The 21,704-nt window shown below is 40.2% G+C and overlaps 1 protein-coding gene across 1 annotated transcript; it reads right to left on the bottom strand.

Annotated features, from left to right (window-relative positions):
* Nucleotides 1-259: 259 nt before the first annotated feature.
* Nucleotides 260-20,445, bottom strand: LOC135480889 (endoplasmic reticulum mannosyl-oligosaccharide 1,2-alpha-mannosidase-like). The gene is given in 15 exon segments (XM_064760817.1): nt 260-1,354; nt 2,712-2,909; nt 3,269-3,392; nt 6,691-6,878; nt 9,739-9,927; nt 11,177-11,233; nt 11,235-11,258; nt 11,260-11,327; nt 14,033-14,086; nt 14,089-14,235; nt 16,131-16,209; nt 16,755-16,888; nt 17,826-17,920; nt 18,667-18,851; nt 20,220-20,445. Coding segments are annotated over 15 exon segments (1,980 nt in total). The 5' UTR covers nt 20,328-20,445; the 3' UTR covers nt 260-1,024.
* Nucleotides 20,446-21,704: the final 1,259 nt, after the last annotated feature.

The raw sequence follows: 21,704 nt of genomic DNA, 5'->3' as shown, positions 1-21,704 counted from the left end.
CGCCCCGTCTTCCAAATGTATGTAATATGCCGAAAAAGTTTCAATAACACGTTAGGACAATAGATCAAAGAAAAAGTGGCTTAAGAGAATTGGAAATGCCGAAATCAATGTGCATGGTATCAAAGAGTTGTGCAATCTTTACTTTCCAAGGAGGATGTAGCAACTCCCTTGCAAAACCACATCCAACCACCTTCCTGTGGAGCCCTGAACAGTGAAATATTAACCAGAAATTTACATGTAATTCTGATATAGAACAGTTTTCAAATGTGAACGTTCACTCTTATCCCACCATTCACTTCCCATAATGCATTGCATGCTCATATCGTGTCACTTGCAGTCAGTCTAGAATTTTCACCAGGAACCAGATGCAAAGAAGTGCAGTTAAAAGAAAGGGGTGGTTGAACATTCTTCATGTTCAGAACCATGCCGCGTCTTCCTCTTTACAAGTGTTTTGTGCTGCTTTCAGAAGCGACGTTCTGTGGTTATCGGCTTCCATAACCAGAAAAGCCTAATACATCATGGGTAAAAGAGCCAGCACTCTTTTTCACAGAATGAAACGAAATCTGACCTAAAAGGCTTTACCTTCCAAAACCACGGCCACCCTAAGGTTAAAGCACTGTTCATATCCACAATGGGCACATCATCATTTTCAAAGCATGGGCCGTGAGATACTGAAATGCTTAAACCCTAAGTAGGCTACCTTTGCCTACCAGGATTGAAGTTCTCCACTGCAGACTACCAGTGGACCATTAGCATGCTTACAGTTGGCCTTTACCATTCCACAGCCATTCAAACTGTATCTGCTGAGACTGGTATACGCATGTAGCTGTGATCCATTAGCAGAGTGCTCAGGCAACTGAACATCCGTTCACTGTTCCATAACCATTCCACAGTTGCACTAAAAGCAACTCACTAGCAAGCTACTGACACCCTCTCCTGTTTCCTGTAGAAAACACACCTACTGTTAGCCTAGCATGTACTGCTAGCCATCATCTCTATTGGTGAAATGCTAACAAGGCATCTATCAGGAACTGTGGATAGGCAATGGGTGAGCTTCGCTGTTGAACACGTACTTATCAAAAGGTAACAAGTCTTTGTCGTCGCTGAACAACAGGTAAAAGTACTTGAGCGTCTCCCCAAGGAAAAAGCTCTCCAGTTTGTCCCTGAACACAGGGTTTTCAGGGTTTTTCACGTTGTTGATTGAAGAGTAGCCCTCCTCCAGTTTGGTGTGTTTCTCAAAGGCCTGGAAAATCTCCCAGCCCCACTGTCTGTACATGTCATTACCAGTGAGACGGTACAGGTACACTAGACTCTCCACAGTCTCTGGACGCAGAAGGTTGTGAGCATCAGCCGGCTGAGAATGAGAGGTTCAAGAAGGTTACAGGTAGTTACAGTAAATGACCTAAAATATCGCCCCAAAAAGTGCTTTTTTAGAGGTAAATAAATGTAACAAAATAGTATTTTTGGTGTTGAAACTTGCTTTTTCCGGTAAGATAGTATCCTATCTTCAAAACAATCCTCAAAACACCTTTTTACATTCAACAAACCTATCAGAATCTGGCTAAATCTGCACTTGGTTATGGGTGAAATATTAGGTCATTTTCCATAGGCACTGCAGATGGCTGAATGGTAAAGGGTGACTTCATACACAGTTCTACACTTCTTCACAGAAAAGAACTGTAAATGACCTAAACCACTGACCATGACAAAGTCACTCAATTTGCCCGATTCTGAGATTTATGGTAGGAAAGGGGGTTTTCAGATTTTTTTAGAAGGAAGGATAATACCTTAATACTGGAAAAATTGTCTAAGTTTCAGCACAAAAACCAACCTTCTTTTTGCTTTTATTTATCCCTAAGAATGCACGTTTTAAGCAAATATTTAGGGTGAAGTTTTACAGTTCATAAACTATGAACTGTAAATGACCTGAAATGTTGCTTCTGACAAAGCTCCCTTATTTTGCCTGTTTCCGAGGGTTCTACTGAAAAAAAGGGATTTTGAGGTTTGTTTGGAAGCCAGCATGATATCATAATGGAAAAATGTAAGTTTCAGCACTGAAAACAATATCCCTTTTCCCTTTATTTGTTCCTAAAATTTCAAGTTTTACATGTGACAAAGCTTCTCATTTTGCCACCATCAAAGAGTTCTACTGATCTTTGAAAGAGGTTCTGAGGTTTGGTCATAAGGCAGGACAATCTCTTACTGGAATATTGCAAGTTTCAACATAAAACTGTTAAGTTATGTGCCTCTAAGAATGCATGTTTTTGCCTAGTATTCAGGTATAAATAAAGTCATTAAAATACACTATTTGGAACGTATAAGTCTACGTCTGTATTACTTTCAGTACATGGAAATCTTGCAAAACCATCCGAAAGATTTAACTGGATATGTACACATAGTAGTTCTCTTTTTCAAACTTTTCTCACAAATCAGGCCACCAAATGTCATTCTTATCCTGACAATGCCATTACAAAAATGGGTTTTGAGAAAAAGGTTTCGCAAAGTTTTATGAATTACATGTCAAAGTCATAAAGATATTATATCAAGACTGTTTGGCTATGCTGTGCGATAGCCAAGGCTCATCATTTCTAGATCGTTGGTACAATACATAGCAGAAGCTTCACTGTAGCATGCAGCTTCATAATTGTTCATCCTTATGCAATCATCATCAATATAAAAACTGTGTTTAAAGACACAACAGCTTCACATACCTTAACAATGAGATCCTCTTTGTCAGAGCCCTCGGCCAGGTTAAAGTAGACAATCTCAGGGCTGAGCTTTGTGGGCATTCTGTGGTACATCTCATAACACGTCCTCATCAGCTTTTTGGCAATGTCCATGTGGTCTGCCCCCAGGCCATTCACACTGCCCAAAGCCAGGGCACCTGGCAGGTAACACACCAGGTGATCCTGATGTATAGGATATGACAGTCATATGGTATTTATCTGACATGGTGAAAACTTAAGCAATCAAACTTCCGCTCGCATGTTCGAAGCACATCTTCACCCGTATTTAACGTCTTACAACTTACAAATATACTCAGGAAAAATATAAATGCACAAAGCAAATCTTATATTGTTTTCTCTCAGTAATAAAGAACGTGTTAACTCCACAATTACGTGAGTGTTAATTATCAATTGTGGCACCAGATTTTCATGTTTTAGGGCAACACTCCAGGGGCTATGTCAGCGTGAAAACAGAGTGGTCGGTAATCACAATTCACAGCACTCATTACCGAGTGTCCTCCATTAGCATCACAAAGACTCACCATTTTTGGACTGAATGTCCTTCCACTGAGCAGCTCACCGACAAACCTCAGCTTGCTGGGCTCGGAGTCTTTCACCAGGTGTTTCTTGATGCCTTCCACTGCTGCCACATAGTCATCCTTAAACCTGTAAAATAAGAATTGTGAATCTGTCAAGTGTTTCATACCAGACTAGTGTTTAACAGGCCAGTGACTGAGGTTACAATAGGTATTAAAACAGTTATCAAAAGTTATTCATGAATCATGGAAAAATAACAGATTTATTAAGTTGCAAGGATTGGAATAAGTTTTCAGCAAATACCAAGCGTTTCAGATTTTCAAGACCTGAATACTGGCAGACAAATCAGTTAATTCACTGATAAATCACATCCAAGTAGAATCTTTTTATTTGATTGTTTTTTTAAGCCGTACTCAAGAATATTCCACTCATACATCGGCTGCCAGCAAAATGGCGGTAGGAAACCGGGCAGAGCCCAGTGGAAACCTATGACCATCTGCAGGTTGCTGGCAGACCACTCAAAGGGAAGGCAGCATGGGCTGGGCAACTCAGAGTGACAGCATTGCTGGGAGGCTCCTGGATCATTGCGCTAACCAATAGGCCATGCAGGCCTATACATCCAAGTAGTAAGACAAATTAAAGCACTCAAGAAAGGCAACTCTCAATTGACCTCCTCTGAACCTCTATAAGCGTATGAAGCTGAGACTGCAAGTTCTTTAATTGTACATCATGTTGCACATCATACCGAGTGCACATCGTTTTCACCATGTTGTACATCATACCGAGTGCACATTGATTTCACCATGTTGTATACATACCGAGTGCACGTCGTTTTAACCATGTTGTGCATCATACCAAGTGCACATCATTTTCACCATGTTGTACATCATACCAAGTGCACATCGTTTTCACCATGTTGTACATCATACCAAGTGCACATGGTTTTCACCATGTTGTGCATAATACCGAGTGCACATGGTTTTCACCATGTTGTACATCATACCAAGTGCACATCATTTTCACCATGTTGTACATCATAACGAGTGCACGTTGTTTTCACCATGTTGTGCATCATACCAAGTGCACATCGTTTTCACCATGTTGTATACATACCGAGTGCACATCATTTTCACCATGTTGTACATCATACCGAGTGCACATTGTTTTCACCATGTTGTACATCATACCGAGTGCACATCGTTTTCACCACGTTGTACATCATACCGGATGCATATTGTTTTCACCATGTTGTGCATAATACCGAGTGCACATCGTTTTCACCATGTTGTACATCATACCAAGTGCACATGGTTTTCACCATGTTGTACATCATACCGAGTGCACATCGTTTTCACCATGTTGTACATCATACCGAGTGCACATTGTTTTCACCATGTTGTATATCATACCAAGTGCACATTGTTTTCACCATGTTGTGCATCATACCGAGTGCATATCGTTTTCACCATGTTGTATACATACCGAGTGCACGTCGTTTTCACCATGTTGTGCATCATACCGAGTGCACATCGTTTTCACCATGTTGTACATCATACCAAGTGCACATCGTTTTCACCATGTTGTACATCATACCGAGTGCACATCATTTTCACCATGTTGTACATCATACCGAGCGCACATCGTTTTCACCATGTTGTATACATACCGAGTGCACGTCGTTTTCACCATGTTGTGCATAATACCGAGTGCACATCGTTTTCACCATGTTGTACATCATACCAAGTGCACATGGTTTTCACCATGTTGTACATCATACCGAGTGCACATCGTTTTCACCATGTTGTACATCATACCGAGTGCACATTGTTTTCACCATGTTGTATATCATACCAAGTGCACATTGTTTTCACCATGTTGTGCATCATACCGAGTGCACATCGTTTTCACCATGTTGTGCATAATACTGAGTGCACATCGATTTCACCATGTTGTGCATCATACCGAGTGCACATCGTTTTCACCATGTTGTACATCATACCGAGTGCACATCGTTTTCACCATGTTGTGCATCATACCGAGTGCACATCGTTTTCACCATGTTGTACATCATACCGAGTGCACATCGTTTTCACCATGTTGTGCATCATACCGAGTACACATTGTTTTCACCATGTTGTACATCATACCGAGTGCACATCGTTTTCACCATGTTGTACATCATACCGAGTGCATATCGTTTTCACCATGTTGTGCATAATACTGAGTGCACATTGTTTTCACCATGTTGTGCATCATACCGAGTGCACATCGTTTTCACCATGTTGTACATCATACCGAGTGCACATCGTTTTCACCATGTTGTGCATCATACCGAGTGCACATCGTTTTCACCATGTTGTACATCATACCGAGTGCACATCGTTTTCACCATGTTGTGCATCATACCGAGTACACATTGTTTTCACCATGTTGTACATCATACCGAATGCACATCGTTTTCACCATGTTGTACATCATACCGAGTGCACATCGTTTTCACCATGTTGTGCATCATACCGAGTACACATTGTTTTCACCATGTTGTTCATCATATCGAATGCACATCGTTTTCACCATGTTGTACATCATCCTGAGTGCACATCGTTTTCACCATGTTGCACATCATCCTGAGTGCACATCGTTTTCACCATGTTGTACATCATATCGAGTGCACATCGTTTTCACCATATTGTACACCAAAAACACATTCAGGCTTATCTTGATCCCAATAAAATGTTTAAGGTATGATTTTACGTAATTATAATGATAATAATTTTAATGTTTTATTTTGGTCACAAACGGGTATTTTTGCAGGTGGGCTGAACCCAGGTCTTATGGTCGACTAAGTACCTGAGAAAGACTGCACCTGTTCAGCAAGAATTGAAATTAAAAATTGTACAATTGTACATGATCATGCAGCTCCATACATTAGTCACTAATTAATTCAAATTAATTATAAAGTACATATTAAAAGGTCTTCTTCATGAATTTAATTCTCTTACGGATTATATACTAAAATGTCCCTAAAACTTTAATATTACTACTGCCCTTTTTACTATGATGATGACAGGAAGTAAAATTATGCATTTAAAATGTTGAATTTATCCCTAAAAAAAAAACACCCATATATGTTCACGCGCCAAATAAAATCTTCAGCTGTGTCTAAAATATGAGCATCCAATAAGAGTTCTTTCCCTTGATTATTATATCCACACAAGTTATTTCCCTTGAACACATGTGCGTATAACTTCAGCATTACAAGGAGTATTCCATCACATGAACTTGCTACATGTAAGAATGAAGAATTTAAGTCATTTATGTACATATACATATACATGAATTTATGGGAATTAGGTGTTGGGGTCAAACTCATGCCCTCCAAAATATATACACCCTTCTATTTTGTCATGCAGACTTAGCGACTTACATGGTCAATGTTTTGCCAGTCTGTAGCCACTGCTTGATGAGGTACTCGTAGTAGCTGTCCCCCCTGGCCCCCAGGGTAATGGTGGCCGTAGACCGGAATTGACCTGTCTGAGCGTTTATGAAAATTGGCACCAGTCCATCCTTCTTAGGTAGACTGTGAACATGTTCTGATACCTTGTGGGCAGTTTCCTGAAAAAAAAATACAAAATTTCCAAAATGTATGGTAGGTCACAAAATATATTTTGTTTAGTGTCATTTGTATGAATGTTGCTGAATCCCATACATAAGATTTGTTCACTTTCACACACACAATGGTAGCCAGTTTATCAGTGGAGAAAACAGGGGTGCCCAGTGTAAACCACCGACCTTTGAAAAATTACTTATAAACCTTTCCACGCCTGATGAACAGATTTTCTGGACTCCAGCAACAAAATGTCAGCCTCACAAGGTAATCTCCCACGCTCACTGAGCAACAGCCAATGACCTCGCACGAATATCCAACGAATATCCAGCGAACATGTGCATTTATTCTACAACAGCTATCTCTTTACTCGTGTTCTCCAAAGTCTGCGAGTTTACCGAAGTGAACAACCAGACAATGCCTTGCTCACTATCGATGTACAATTTCAAATTACTAACTGAGCAGATAAAGCTTTTTTTTTGAAATAATTAAACATATAGTGCATACTGTTGTATGGGGGATGGGAAACTCGTAAAACTGCTACCCGTCTGTATCAAGATGGCCCAAAGCTGTGAACTCATTGTTCTTTCTGTTATCACATCACAATTACTGGTGTATGTGTGCTCATAAATAATGAAGTACACAAGCACTGCGATATCACAGAGGAAAACGATGCGTTCTACTGTCATGTGGACTGTCTGTGTAGCTCGTCCTCGAGTCTTCCATTGTCCACTCCTGATAAGTGATGTTCAACATGAGCTGACAATTCCTGATATCCCCTCCAATAGTATGCAATATCTGTATAATACTACATGTAGGTCGCTCAGTTGGTTAGCGCGCTAGCGCAGCGCAATGACCCAGGAGTCTTTCACCAATGCGGTCGCTGTGAGCTCAAGTCCAGCTCATGCTGGCTTCCTCTCCGGCTGTACGTGGGAAGGTCTGCCAGCAACCTGCGGATGGTCGTGGGTTTCCCCTGGGCACTGCCCGGTTTCCACCCACTATAATGCTGACCGCCGTCGTATAAGTGAAATATTCTTGAGTACGACGTAAAACATCAATCAAATAAAATAAATAAATACATGTAGGTCACAGGAACACCGTGCTAAACAATCCAAAGTCTGACAGGCATAAAGTAATCTACCCTACTCAGTCACGGCATACTGATCCCAGTGCTTCACCTTAATTTTCCTTCTATACCATGTGCACGCCAGATATCACTCACACAGCCGACTTTTCTTGAGTTCTTGAACTGAATTTAAAATAATATGTGGGAAATCCTATGGAACAGAGCTGACATTATGGTTCAAACAAGATAAAAAGTTGAATAGCACTATTTAACTTCAATAACTGAAAATGTCTTAAAAAAACCCCAAATGTTCCGTAAAATTTTCCTGGTGTAATGTTATAACATTCCTTGCATGACACTGAATCGTGCGGACATGACATTGAGTATGGTACTTATGCTGGAATGACATCAACTGAGTCATTCTGTGTCAAATCATCCAAAAATATTTTTTCTTTTGCAGACCCCCAGGGATTATTTTGAAAAAATTCTTAATCATACCAACATAGCATATATATGAGGAAGGTTTGCCAAGCTATAGCTCCAAATTTTAAGTGGTTTTTGAGATATGGCATTTATGAGAAATGAAAAAAATATACTTTAACACTGTAATTAATTTAACAAACTCAAATTATTGCTGTCAAGTGTTAAATTTTAAAACATACATTTTTAATGGATAACGTTTATAAATGATCATAAAACACATGCCAGGTGGTTAGCTTTTCACAAATTGAATTTCAGTAGGAGTTGAGAGAAACTCTTGAATTTCCTTCCACAGTTGCCTAGGAGATGCATCTAGATGTGAGAAAAAAATTTAAAGAGCTGTCTAACTGCCAACATGGTGAACTGTTAAACTGTTATAAAAGAGGTAAATTTGTTGTTTGTCCTTGAGCATAGTTCAGACACCAAGTACATCAAAGATAAAGCTCTGAAATGGTCAAGTTTTCTTGTGCAAATGATCATGTGCCTAAATAATATTAACCAGGTAATAAAGATCTATATATTTCATCAGACCTATGGAATCTCACTGAAAATACAAAATTTAACAAAGCAATAATCTAAGTGTGATGTTCAAGGGCTATTATCTAAAAGAGTACTGATTATTTATTTGCTGGGGTCATATTCTGAAAGAGTGGGTAGGAAAACCCTGGTAAGTGGATTTCTAGACCTCTAGTCCTAATGAATAGCAAATTACAGTCACCTAAAAATGCTTCCAGAACTAAAAAGCATTTCGAGACTGTCGAAAATGAAGAGTACAAGGTGTTTCTAGGGCCATATCTCAAAAATCACTTGAAATCTGGAGTTACGGTATAACTTGACAAACCTTCCTCATATAAGAGTACAAGGTGTTTCTAGGGCCATATCTCAAACACCACTAAGAATTCAGAGTTACAACTTGGCAAACCTTGCCCATATATCCTAATGCATATTTGAAAATAATTCCAAAAATAATCCATGGGGGTCACGACAACAACTGGATGAAATGACATGGAATGATCCAATTGCGTTTCAAAGTACAATGTCATTTGTGGCCATATGTCAGCGAAGGGTAACGGTGATGCATTCGTGTGTGATGTCACACCAGGCAAAAGTGGAAAGCACAGAAAATACTTCTTTCCGTAACAGCCTCCAAAACATACAGTAGTGGATTTAACACACTGTCAGTTTAATAGAATTTAGGAAAGCAAATTCTGAATATCTCAATCTTTTTATCATATTGCCTTGCTTTTAAGACACAGACGTTTCCACAAAAGTGTAGCTCTTGAATAAACTTTTATGTGGATGTAGGCCAAACAATCCCTCACCACATAGCGCTTGTCCCCTGTCACATAGCTCAGATCCCTGAACTCAAGCTGTATAGTGGTGATCTCTGAGGTGCTGCTGTCTGGACCCCAGCGGGGGGCATGGGCCTTGTGTGTCCTCAGGTTCACGTCCGAGAATGGAACCCCAGTCCCCGAACCAAAGCAAGGCAGTAACCTCTCCCCAAGGTCAACCTGACAGGTCAACAGAAAAACAGTTTGGTCAACAGTTTGTGATGAAACTTAGCTGCTGCAGTCCCAGTATGAATCACATTTGAAACAAAGATCAGTGATAAATGCAGGAAATTTACCCCTACAATCTGCTACAAGGATTGGGCTTGCAGACTGCTAGAGTGTCACCAGAACATTTTGCACACTGTCTGATAAAGACAAAAATCGACAAGCCACTTCAGCCTTCAAGAGAATCAAACTAACATGGCCAAATTGTGAAAGTAAGAGATGTAAGTTTTTTAGATCTGTGCTCTAAACTTTAAAACAAGCAAAGTTTATAACAATAGCTATTTTTACTGTGAATTTCATTTAATAAAACAATTAAGAGTCTCGGAACATTCATAACTGTCAATATCAGACAATACCATCAGGCTTGGTGTGGATGATCTAAATACACCAGGTTCCACTTGCATGAATTTAACTTAATGCTCCCTACATGTAACGGCCATGGTGATGTCACATCTACATTGCTGGTTGCCATGGTATTTATTTATTTATTTGATTGGTGTTTTACGCCGTACTCAAGATTATTTCACTTGTACGACCGCGGTTAGCATTATGGTGGGAGGAAACTGGGCAAAGCCTGAGGGAAACCCAAGACCATCTGCTGGATGCTGCCAGACCTTCCCACTTACGGAGAGGAAGCCAGTATGAGCTGGACCTGAACTCACAGCGACCGCATTGGTGAGAGACTCCTGGGTAATTACGCTGTACTAGTGCGCTAACCAACCGAGCCACGGAGGCCCCTATTGCCATGGTAGTTAGGTATTCACTAGTAATGTGAAGTCTTCGTAGATGCGGGCCCAGATTTTCCCATTTTACACTCATAAGCAGTTCTTCAAATATGGTGTTAACATGAAGAAACAATGCTGTTATTCTTCAACCTTATCGCATGTTTGCAAGGTGTTTATTCATGCATATTCTGATGGCATTATTCTGTGCAGACTGATAAAATTACGCTTTCTGTGAAGCCCTGAAGTTGATCAATCAAACCAATGTAGTTTTGACTCCAAAATCAACTTAAAAATGTGAAAGCTGCTCTTTCATATGCAAAATGTTAAGGTATTGCAGTATATGACAAGAGAGGTCATAACTATAAGTCTGATGTGATTTTTTTCTGAGCACAGTAATTCTAATCTTTAATGCATACTGTCTCATGAAAACTGCATCGATTTTCTGGAATACTAATGTGTAATTCAGACAGTTTACTCACAGCTTTCTGTTTGAATACTATGTCCTTGGAGAGATGATAGGCACTGAGCAGGCCCCCCCAACACACGGATGGTGATCTCAAAACAGATTCACATCTCTGCTCTGGTCAAAGGTCAAATCTGTAGCCACCCAATCGCGAGCCTCCTTAAATTCTGTCAAGAAAATAACCCAAACAGATGGTTGTTCAAACTTATTTTCTTATCAGTTTGCCAACAGATGGTTGTTCAAACTTGTTTTCTTCTCAGTTTGTCTTGTGACCAACCATGAAGATTTGTTATTTAACCAGACTTTTGTAAAAAGTCAACATGGAAAAATATCCCTGATTCCTCTCGCAATGCTCTTTATGTCTTTTAGTTGAAGCAGAGTGAGTGAGTGAGTGAGTGAGTGAGTGAGTGTGTGCTTGCGGTTTAACGTCGCACTTAACAATTTTTCAGTCATATGACGACGAAGGAGTCCTCAGGGTGTATGTTATGTACCTGCTTGTTGCAGGACGGATTTCCACCGCTCTTTTATCTAGTGCTGCTTCACTCAGACACCTTACCAAAGGCAAGTAAGCTGCCCCACCTGAGCCATTATACTGATACGGGTCAACCCCTCATTGCACTATCCCCTTTATGCTGAACGCAAAGCAAGGAAGTTACAACTTCTTCTTTTAAGGTCTTGCGTGTGACTCGACCCAGGATTGACCCTCGACAAAACTGCCCTTCATCAAAGTTCATAATTAAGCGCACAGTTTACAATTATGCTGATGTTGCCAGCCAAGCCTAACCAATGGCGTGACGTTATTCGCAATCCTTTGTTATGAGATTTGGTTCTTTACATGGGCTGGCAACACCTGCGCTTCCCCATAAACATCATTAGTTTCTGAACAAAATCTAACCATCTCTGACACCCATGGATTTTGCTCCAACCATACCTTCCCATTATACACGTCATTAGCAACACAAAAACCAATCACCATTTTGAAGGCAAAGTGAATGGACACTCATTGGCTGGCAGTGTAGATAGGAGATTAAATGGTTAAAGCATGAAGCTTGTTACATCTGAATGAATGATTATGGCTGAACTCCCCATCAGTACTATTTAATCCATGTTGTTCAGACTACTGTACTTGTGTCATCTTATAAAGTGAACAGTAATTAAATGTTAAAATATTTCAGGTCAGCCTACATTAATCTATTTATATTCAATGCATAGACCATCCCTTAAAAATTCTTCATTGAATGTAATCCAACTTTACCAGAATATACAGGGTAGGTCCATTGTTTAGTTTGGTCAATGAAAAAAACAACAGGGATGTCAAAAATTAACATTACAATTCCACGCAAAACCTCAATAACAGCTTTACAGTTGAACTCCCCTTTGGGAAGCTAGTGGGCAGGGAGAGAAATTAGAAGCAAAGCCAGCAGGACAATTGTCCTGTTGATCCCTAAAACTTACCGGACATTTCTGCAACTCAAAGGACAAAATTTCTCCCCACTGAACTGTTGGTCGATATATGATAAAATGCACTGTGTGCTTAGTTTTTAATGTTATCTATTTTAGTAACTGACTGGGGGAGGGGGGTAACTCCAGTCACCGTAGTTTTCACACGTGGTGCGATACATCGCTCCCAGTCATCCTTGAAATATCATCATTGCTTAGCGATATTACCCAAATTTAATTTTGAGCGGTCATTATGAAAGATCGATGTTTTTCGTTTCGCTGCCAAGGACTACCATATTTCTAGAGTCCCTCTCCTATCCCTGTGAATTTTATGTCATGATATGCGCCTTGTGTCTCTTTGCTCAATGAAAAGCCATGGGAACAGGGTAATCTATTTTCATATAAACAATGAAAGTCTTGTACAGTAAGAAACATGATTTTTCGAGGAAGCAATGTTTTGAAGTACTTTCATGTTTTCTTACGAATAAAAGGCGCTGCTATGAATCCATTCGAACACCAGTTTGGGCAACTGATAAAAGTAGCAAAATTTCATGTACGTGCAAATTTTCATCGCCAAATATTCAACCGGACATCTGTCCATACTGAACGTAAATTTTGACGGGCAAGACCATTTTTTGCGGACATGTTTGACAAGTCAATGTTAATTTTGAACCCTGGCTGGGTTACCCCTAACAAATGTATTTTTAATGACAGACTTATGTATGTATGGATGCTCGCAATGTTATACTGCGCAGTTAATAATTTTTCAGTCATACCCATACAATGATGAGTCGTCATTAGGTGTGTGTACATACATTGTGTCTTCTTGTGGGGCAAGGTCAAGTCCATGTCGCCAAAGCCGTGCCGCCACTGAAGTATCATGCCAAAGACACCAGACATGACACCCAACCCAGTCACATTACACTGACACTCAGTCAATCAGACCCCATTCCATGCTCTAACCCCTCTGCGAGGCAGCAACAAGTACTATTTTAAAAGTTTTTAGTATGAGTTTGATCCCTGGTCTCCCGATTTCAAATGAATGAATGCTTCGGCTTTAACGTCATACTTAACAATTTTTTCAGTTGTATGATGACGAGGAGCCAATCAGGTGTGTGTACATATACTGTGTCTTCTAGTGGTATCGCGAGCCCATGCTGCCATGCTGAATCATGCTGAAAACACCAGACATGGACACCACACCCAGTCCCATTATACTGACGCCTGGCCAAGCAGTCATGTTTCCTTGCTTTAATGTCTCAGGGTTGAGCTCCAAGTGAGGCAGCAACAAGTACAAACTTTTAAAGGCTTTGGTATGATCTGACCCGGAATTGATCCTGGGTCTCCTGACTTTGAGGAGGACACCATTAGGCCACCGAAGCAATCCTTAAATATGATCTTGGACTTTAAGGCTACATGTAGTTTAAGTTACGCAGCTTGCGTCTCTCCCTTTTTTTAAGCCCCATAATATACATGGTGTCCAGGAATCTATCAGGGTCAAACCAACATTGAACCACTCTGAGTACTTCTTAGTGATTGGCTTAAACTCATCGTGACCCCAGGCGTATTTCTTGTATGCCCCCCACGCGTGTTTGAAGGCAGCCACCACAGCTCTCTGTCGATGGTTCTGAGGGCCTAGCAAAAATGGAATTTTACAAAAAACTGTAGCAAAATGGCTAGATTCATATCTCATTACTGACAAACTCCATACTCAGAAATTTTTCCATCATGCAATTGTTTGGCAATCAGTTTTTACGCTCGGAGGAAACAGCAGAGCACAGGGTGAACTGCCAAATTTTTGACAAGTTGCCCTAATTCTTCTAAGTTCTGGGACACCTGGTCTGCTCCTCTTTGCCAATATGCATGTAATTGTAGCAGACATATTGATCTTTTCCTCTTTTCCACATAGTTAGTCAAGGAACAACGCATTCATACATGTATCTTTACTTTAAGAAAAAACAAAACCTGGGAGAAAAATGTTATCCTTTGCTTCCAACACCACTAATATCTATCATAAAAGTTAAAGATTTAGGGTATTAACAAACTTTCCCTACAAAGTGTTCATCAGCAAATGTAAAACTGTGCAATCGGCCACAGGAGTGCAGTCAAAAAAATTGTCACTGAAACACAACAAAGGGTGATACAGGGGAAATCTACAAATTATTGTAACCAAGACCCAACAAAGGGTGATACAGGGGGAATGTACAAATTATTGTAACCAAGACCCAAGAAAGGGTGATACAGGGGGAATCTACAAATTATTGTCACCGAGACCCAACAAAGGGTGATACAGTGGGAATCTACAAATTATTGTAACTGAGACCCAACAAAGGGTAATACAGGGGGAATCTACAAATTATTATCACCGAGACCAAAAAAAGGGTGATACAGGGGGAATATTGTCACCGAGACCCAAGAAAGGGTGATACAGGGGAAATCTACAAATTATTGTAACCAAGACCCAACAAAGGGCAATACAGGGGGAATCTACAAATTATTGTAACCAAGACCCAAGAAAGGGTGATACAGAGGGAATTTACAAATTATTTTCACCGAGACCCAACAAAGGGTGATACAGGGGGAATCTACAAATTATTGTAACCGAGACCCAACAAAGGGTGATACTGGGGGAATGTACAAATTATTGTCATCGTGACCCAACAAAGGGTGATACAGGGGGAATCTACAAATTATTGTCACCGAGACCCAACAAAGGGTGATACAGGGGGAATGTACAAATTATTGTCACCGAGACCCAAAAAAGGGTGATACAGGGGGAATCTACAAATTATTGTAACCAAGACCCAACAAAGGGTAATACAAGGGGAATGTACAAATTATCGTCACTAAGACCCAACAAAGGGTGATACAGAAAAAATCTGCAAATTCCTTTCCACAACTATGTTTAATCCTGCACCTCACGTGCAACTGAAAGACAAATGTATTAACCACTCAGCCATAACTTGCTACAAAATGTTAAGATATAGACTAGCGTAACATAGCTTACCAGCTTGGGGATTTGAACCGGTGATCCATTCATCTACCACTAGACTAATGGAAAGTTCCCTCCAGCCCGGAGGTATACATACATGATTATGTATGTAAAGCAAATATGGTAACACGTTATAAGATACATGTACATTTGTTTGTCATTTTGGACACTATTTTGGTCAATGGTATCTCGTTGAGAATCCATCCACTCATGGGATCCTGATATTTCTGTCATTGCACACATGAATAGAAATATTCCTGAATACATCACAAAACACAAACCAAATAAATCAATTAATTCACATATAAAATCATTTTCAGGTTTCATGTCATCAATTGAAAGAAAAAAAACAAATTATTCAGAAGAGGGGCTTCTGGCACAAATGGGGGCTTCAGTGGCAAGTGATCAGCTTGTGCTGTACTTGGGCAGGACTGGCAGCAACCTGTGGGTCCTGGAAGCCGTGAAATATTCTTTGGTATCACAAGGTAAAACACCCAATCAATTAAATGAATCAATAAATAAATAAATTCTGTCTTACCTTGGAAAGGGTCATGATCTAAAGGCTCTAATGGCTCCTCATTTTCTTGCTTTTCAAACGACAACTTCTCCTGGGAGTTCTGAAACACAGACAGATACACAAGAGCTAGGAACAAATGCATGCACATGTATGCCTGTATCAAACTTTTCATGCATTATGTTTTTAAAGAAATGCTTGTCACCAATTAACGACATGTAACATGATGACAGAGGGAATCCCAGGCCTTGGGTAGTCATATGACTGAAGGAATAAAAGATAAAAAAAAAGAAAAATACAGACATGTATATATTCATGTATACTGTATTGTAAAAATGTACTTCAGAAGCACGTAAAGGCCTTAAAATAACGGTTTTGATGACAACAGTTTTTCTGGATGAAAATTATTCAAACTTCACAAAAATCTTAGCCGCCCTATAAGGTAGATGACTCAAGTCAGAATCCAGCAAAAATGCCACTTTAAAAAATGCTAATTTTTCCATGAGACAGGGCACTTGTGAAATGTCTATACATACATTATATATATATATATATATATATATATATATATATATTTTATGTACATGACATGTACCTTAACAGCTAACCTCTGATATGTTACCTACATGTATATGAGGCTTCACAAACCTTGTTCTGTCCATCTGCTGCCCCAACCCCCTCATCCCTTGTCCTCAGGCCCCTCAGCCTCCATGGGTGGGGGCCACCTGCTTGTCCAGCTCTAACACGCCTTCGTCTGCATCCCTGGGAGGTGGGGCCTGTTGATTACCATCACCCACTCGCTCCTCCTTACACGCTTCTGTAGGGAAATATATGCATACATGTATTGACTGTTCTATAAGCAAGATTTAAACTGCTTTCATTTGTTTAACTTATTTATCTATTTTATTCCATGTTACTGTTGCTTAAAGCACTCTTTGACTTCTATAAGGGTGAACAATTTTATGACTGGATAAAAGTGGAGAGCCATAAATTGAAACAAGAGATTTCATATTGTATTCATTTATTTATTTTCTAAGATTGGTGTTTTACGCCGTACTCAAGAACGTATTTCACTATACGATGGCAGCCAGTATTATGGTGGGAGGAAATCTGGCAGAGGTCAGGGGAAACCCACGACCATCCGCAGGTTGCTGGTAGGCCTTCCCACTTCGACTGGTGAGGAAGCAGCATGAGCTAGACTTGAACTCACAGCGAGCGCATTGGTGAGAGAATCCTGGGTCATATTTTAGACATCCGTATATGTATTAACATTATAATAATTATATGGGTCTCTCAGCAACCTGCGGATGATCGTGGGTTTCCTTCCGGCTGTGCCTGGTTTCCACTCACCATAATGCTGGCCGCCGTTGTATTAGTGAAATATTCTGAGTACGGCGTAAAACACCAATCAAATAAATAAATAAATATATGTATAAGTACCCTCATGAACCATCAGTTTCGTGTGCAGGTACAGCCATATGACCAATAAAAGAAATAGAAGTCCACAAGTAGCCAATGGACATAACATATACATGTACTATGTAAATTAATGCTGATTGATTTTAAGTCAGCTTCTTAAAAAATCAATTACATGAACAAATACACCTGTGTGATCTAAAACTTCAAGATTTTGTTAGTCCAGTTGCAAAACGTGTGCACATCATCAATACCACAGCAACAATGAAGTGGAGAGAAATCCACTGGTCTAACAAAACTCACAAGTAAGATGTTGCAACATCACCACTATTATAAAGTCATATTGCTTGCTGAGGGCCTGCATGTGTGTGTACAAGCAGCTGTTGACACGGTTGAGGCTAAGACATGCAAGATCAGCACTTGAACCGGGAAACCTATTGTCAGTGTTCAGGGTTGATGGAATTGATTTTGTAAATGTGGGATGGTTCTCATACACTGTTTATCAATGTACTGTTTTCTAAATATGAAACTATTCAGATGAAAATATCTGATTTTATCATTAAATTAGTACTTAACCGCATACTATTGCTTTGGTGTACATGTACCTCACTATAACCAACCTATTATCACCTAATAATTGTTAAAGTCCCTCTTTATCTTTATACTGGTCTCAACATTTTTGCAACTGATTACATGCACTTAACATGATTTCACATGACTGGCATTTTCCTCCCATGCCAAAATCTATAAATGTAGCCAAGGAAAAGGCAGCGAGTGATTTCGAACAGAAAGGGCATTTATTTGACTCTAAATGGCCCAATTTTACATGAAGCTTGCCACCTACTTACATTGAGTGAAATATTCTTGAGAATGGTGTAAAAGATCAAGCAAATAAATTAAAAAAAAATAATGTGTGGTCATTATGACGAGCTGGGGGAAAAAAGTTTCACGTGAGTAAAATGGTGTCAGTTTTTGTGTTCCCAATAAATCAACTTGCATGTCAGTGGATTACAGATGATGCATGATAAAAGACAAGTTCACAACACAAGCAACCATTTTCTCGTGCAACTATCAATTCACTCACAAAAATTTCCTGCACTTGTTCCTTGGCCTTCTGCCTCAGTTCACTACTCCCATCCATTACCATGTTTGCCACAGGGTTGTGCCGCGGGGATGGCGTATATCACGACTTTTCAGCAGATCGTCAACATCTTGTCCCCTCATGAAATCTCCATACAGCGACGGTATAATGAACATGCCAGACACAGCACACAGTACAAACACCACACAGATTATATTCTTCTGTAGACGAGACAGTCTGTTCCATACCTACATGTAAGAGAGAGATATGTCCACATTGGTTGATACATTATCTTTATTTCGAACAGAAACCCCAGACTGATGAACAGGTCATTGCCTATATTAACACCTCTATATACGAATGATTTATTTATTTATTTAATTGGTGTTTTACACCGTACTCAAGAATATTTCACTTATACGACAACGGCAAGCATTATAGTGGGAGGAAACCGGGCAGAGCCCGGGGGGAAACCAATGACCATCCGCAAGTTTGTACGAATGAAAACAAATGTAATTTAAAGATGATATATTTCAGGGGGCCTTCGTGGCTAAGTGAGTTAGCATGCCAGCTGAGTGCAATGACCCAGAATCCTCTCAACAATGTGGTTGCTATCAAGACCAGGTCATGCTGGCTTCCTCTCTGGCCGTATGTGGGGAGGATTGTTAGCAGCCTGCGGATGGTTGTGGCTTTTCCCAAGGCTATGCCCATTTTCCTTTCACTATAATGCTGGTCGCTGACATATAGGTGAAATATTCTTGAATACACCATTAAACACCAATCAAATAAATAAACCTAAAATATGTGGTATTTTACTGAGGGTCCCTGGTAAAGCTAAGGGGAAATCACTCTACACACATATTGTGTGGGATTACGCTGATGTTGGCATTGTCAGCAGAACACTCACCTCACATTGCTATGCCTTAATCTAGCAGAGAGTAAAATCGCACTGATCTGTTAAAGTAAAGCTGTGAGTGGTCCAACATGTGTTCTTATTTCTTTATTTATTTATTTTATTGGTGTTTTACGCCATACTCAAGAATATTTCACTTATAAAGCGGCGGCCAGCATTATGGTGGAAAGAAACCGGGCACAGCCTGGGGGAAACCCACGACCATCTGCAGGTTGCTGGCAGACCTTCCCATGTACGGCCGGAGAACATGTGTTGTTACAAAATCCCACATATTTTTGGGTTGTTGACCCGCCTTGTTTGGAACTAGGCCAAATATGGCCATGGAGGAAACATCAAGCTGAAGTTTTTGATGTTTAACTTCGGGTTTCTCTCTAAACAAAGGTAGGCAAAAGACCAAACAATATGTGAAATTCATTAGGAAGACTGGGAACACTCAGAGCAATACTTTACTGAGCATTTCATTGTGATCACACCTTCCGCCAGGTCAAACCGTGGCGAAGTTGAACTAGAAGTAGAATTGAGCAGGTCGGCTACTGTCTCAGCTGGCTTGAGCCAGAGGAGGCGTCCGGAGATGAAATGTTGACATTGCTACTGGTACGTGCTGCCTAATCAGACGCACGACAGACCTAACCAGAAGAATACGAGAGCACAAAGCCAGACGAAATGTGAATTGTAGAGAAGAATCACAAGTATCAGCACTTACTCTCCAACATGACTGGCGTCTGCGACCCTTGTTGTTGTTGTAGCCGGGTATGCCTTGCCCCTCTATGTCCACCGCAAGGAAGTCCCTTCTAGCAGCCTGCTCCAACATGATGAATCAACAAATTCACCCACTGCCGCATAAAATTAATGGCCGTACTCCAGAATTCATTCTGTTCTAGTTAAATCAACGTTAAATCATTACAGTTGATTGTACACCTGGAAACATCGCCCACTATCACCAATTGCGGCAGTCGCAAATGTCACTTTTTGGGGACTGTCTCTAATTTCCAGAAAAAACTGTAGCGGGCTAGTTATTTTAACTTATGCCGACATTTGAAATGCGGTATTCCCCTTCCCAGCTTGTGACTGAGAGGTAACACAGTACACCCGATTTTCAAATGTAGCTTGACAAGGAAAGGGCGGGGAGGGGTAGAATTGGGGGGGGGGGGGGGGTATATTCAACCGAGGAAGGAGTGTTATGTTCAGTTTTCAGTTCTGTCAATTTCCCTGCCTGGTTTCGGGGTTTTCACCAGTAAATATACAAACAGTTTGGAAGGCTCTGTATTTTACTCGTGTTATAGTACCCCAATCAGAATTTTAATATGGGAGGTGAATTGGTGATTGAGGCTTCGGGGTACGATTTCACGAGTAATATATACAGTTTGAAATCTCAACGCGCGATGTATTGCTCGTGTTATAGTACGTACCCCCAGTTAATATTTTAACAGCGGAGGTGAATTGGTGTTAGACACTTTGTGGTACTATAAGGCGACTATGGTATACACATTAACTTTTGGGGGAAAAGCTTTAGCGTCTGAATAGCACTGAGTAGAGTCTAGTTAAGACGTCCCTAGTTTGAGGCTCAATCTACGTACGATGCGGCATGTTTGTCAAGGAATAAAATAATTAACGTACAGCGACTAGTCTCGTATGTTATTAGGCCAGGGGCAGCTAATCGAAAAAAATTTTTAGTAGGGTGCTATACATCACGATATTGCCGCTTTTCCTGTTGGATCAGCATCAGTTCCTGGAATAAACGGTCTAAAAACCCTTGTTAAGTGAATGAACTTTAATTTTAAGAATTCAGAGACCAATTCAAAATCCAACAACTTCTCCTGTATGATGTTTAAACATCTTATGTTAACCCAAACACATTTTTATTTCGTCCATATTAAATCTCTGTTGCCTTCCTTTCAAATCAAATGCCGCTTGATCGGTTTCTCTAAAAGCTACAGGCACGAGCGACGGTCCCTTATTTAAAGGACACGCTGGTGTTTTTATTCACGACATTGCGGTTAGCTTTACGACATTCTCCTTTCAGAGGCTTTTAAATCATATGGGTGGAATGTAAACACCCTTGTGTGGACATGCGTACGTAATGTCGAGGAGAGCATGTGCTATGGACACTAACAGCAAACGTAATGTGAGGAATTTGCAGGCTTTTAAAAGTGTTTAAGACCATGCATTCTGGCGCAGACTGTGACAC

This window comes from Liolophura sinensis, chromosome 13 (genome assembly GCF_032854445.1).
Source record: "Liolophura sinensis isolate JHLJ2023 chromosome 13, CUHK_Ljap_v2, whole genome shotgun sequence".
Classification (NCBI taxonomy): domain Eukaryota; kingdom Metazoa; phylum Mollusca; class Polyplacophora; order Chitonida; family Chitonidae; genus Liolophura; species Liolophura sinensis.
Note: the sequence above shows the minus strand (reverse complement) of the source record. Positions and strands in the feature narration are given on the sequence as shown.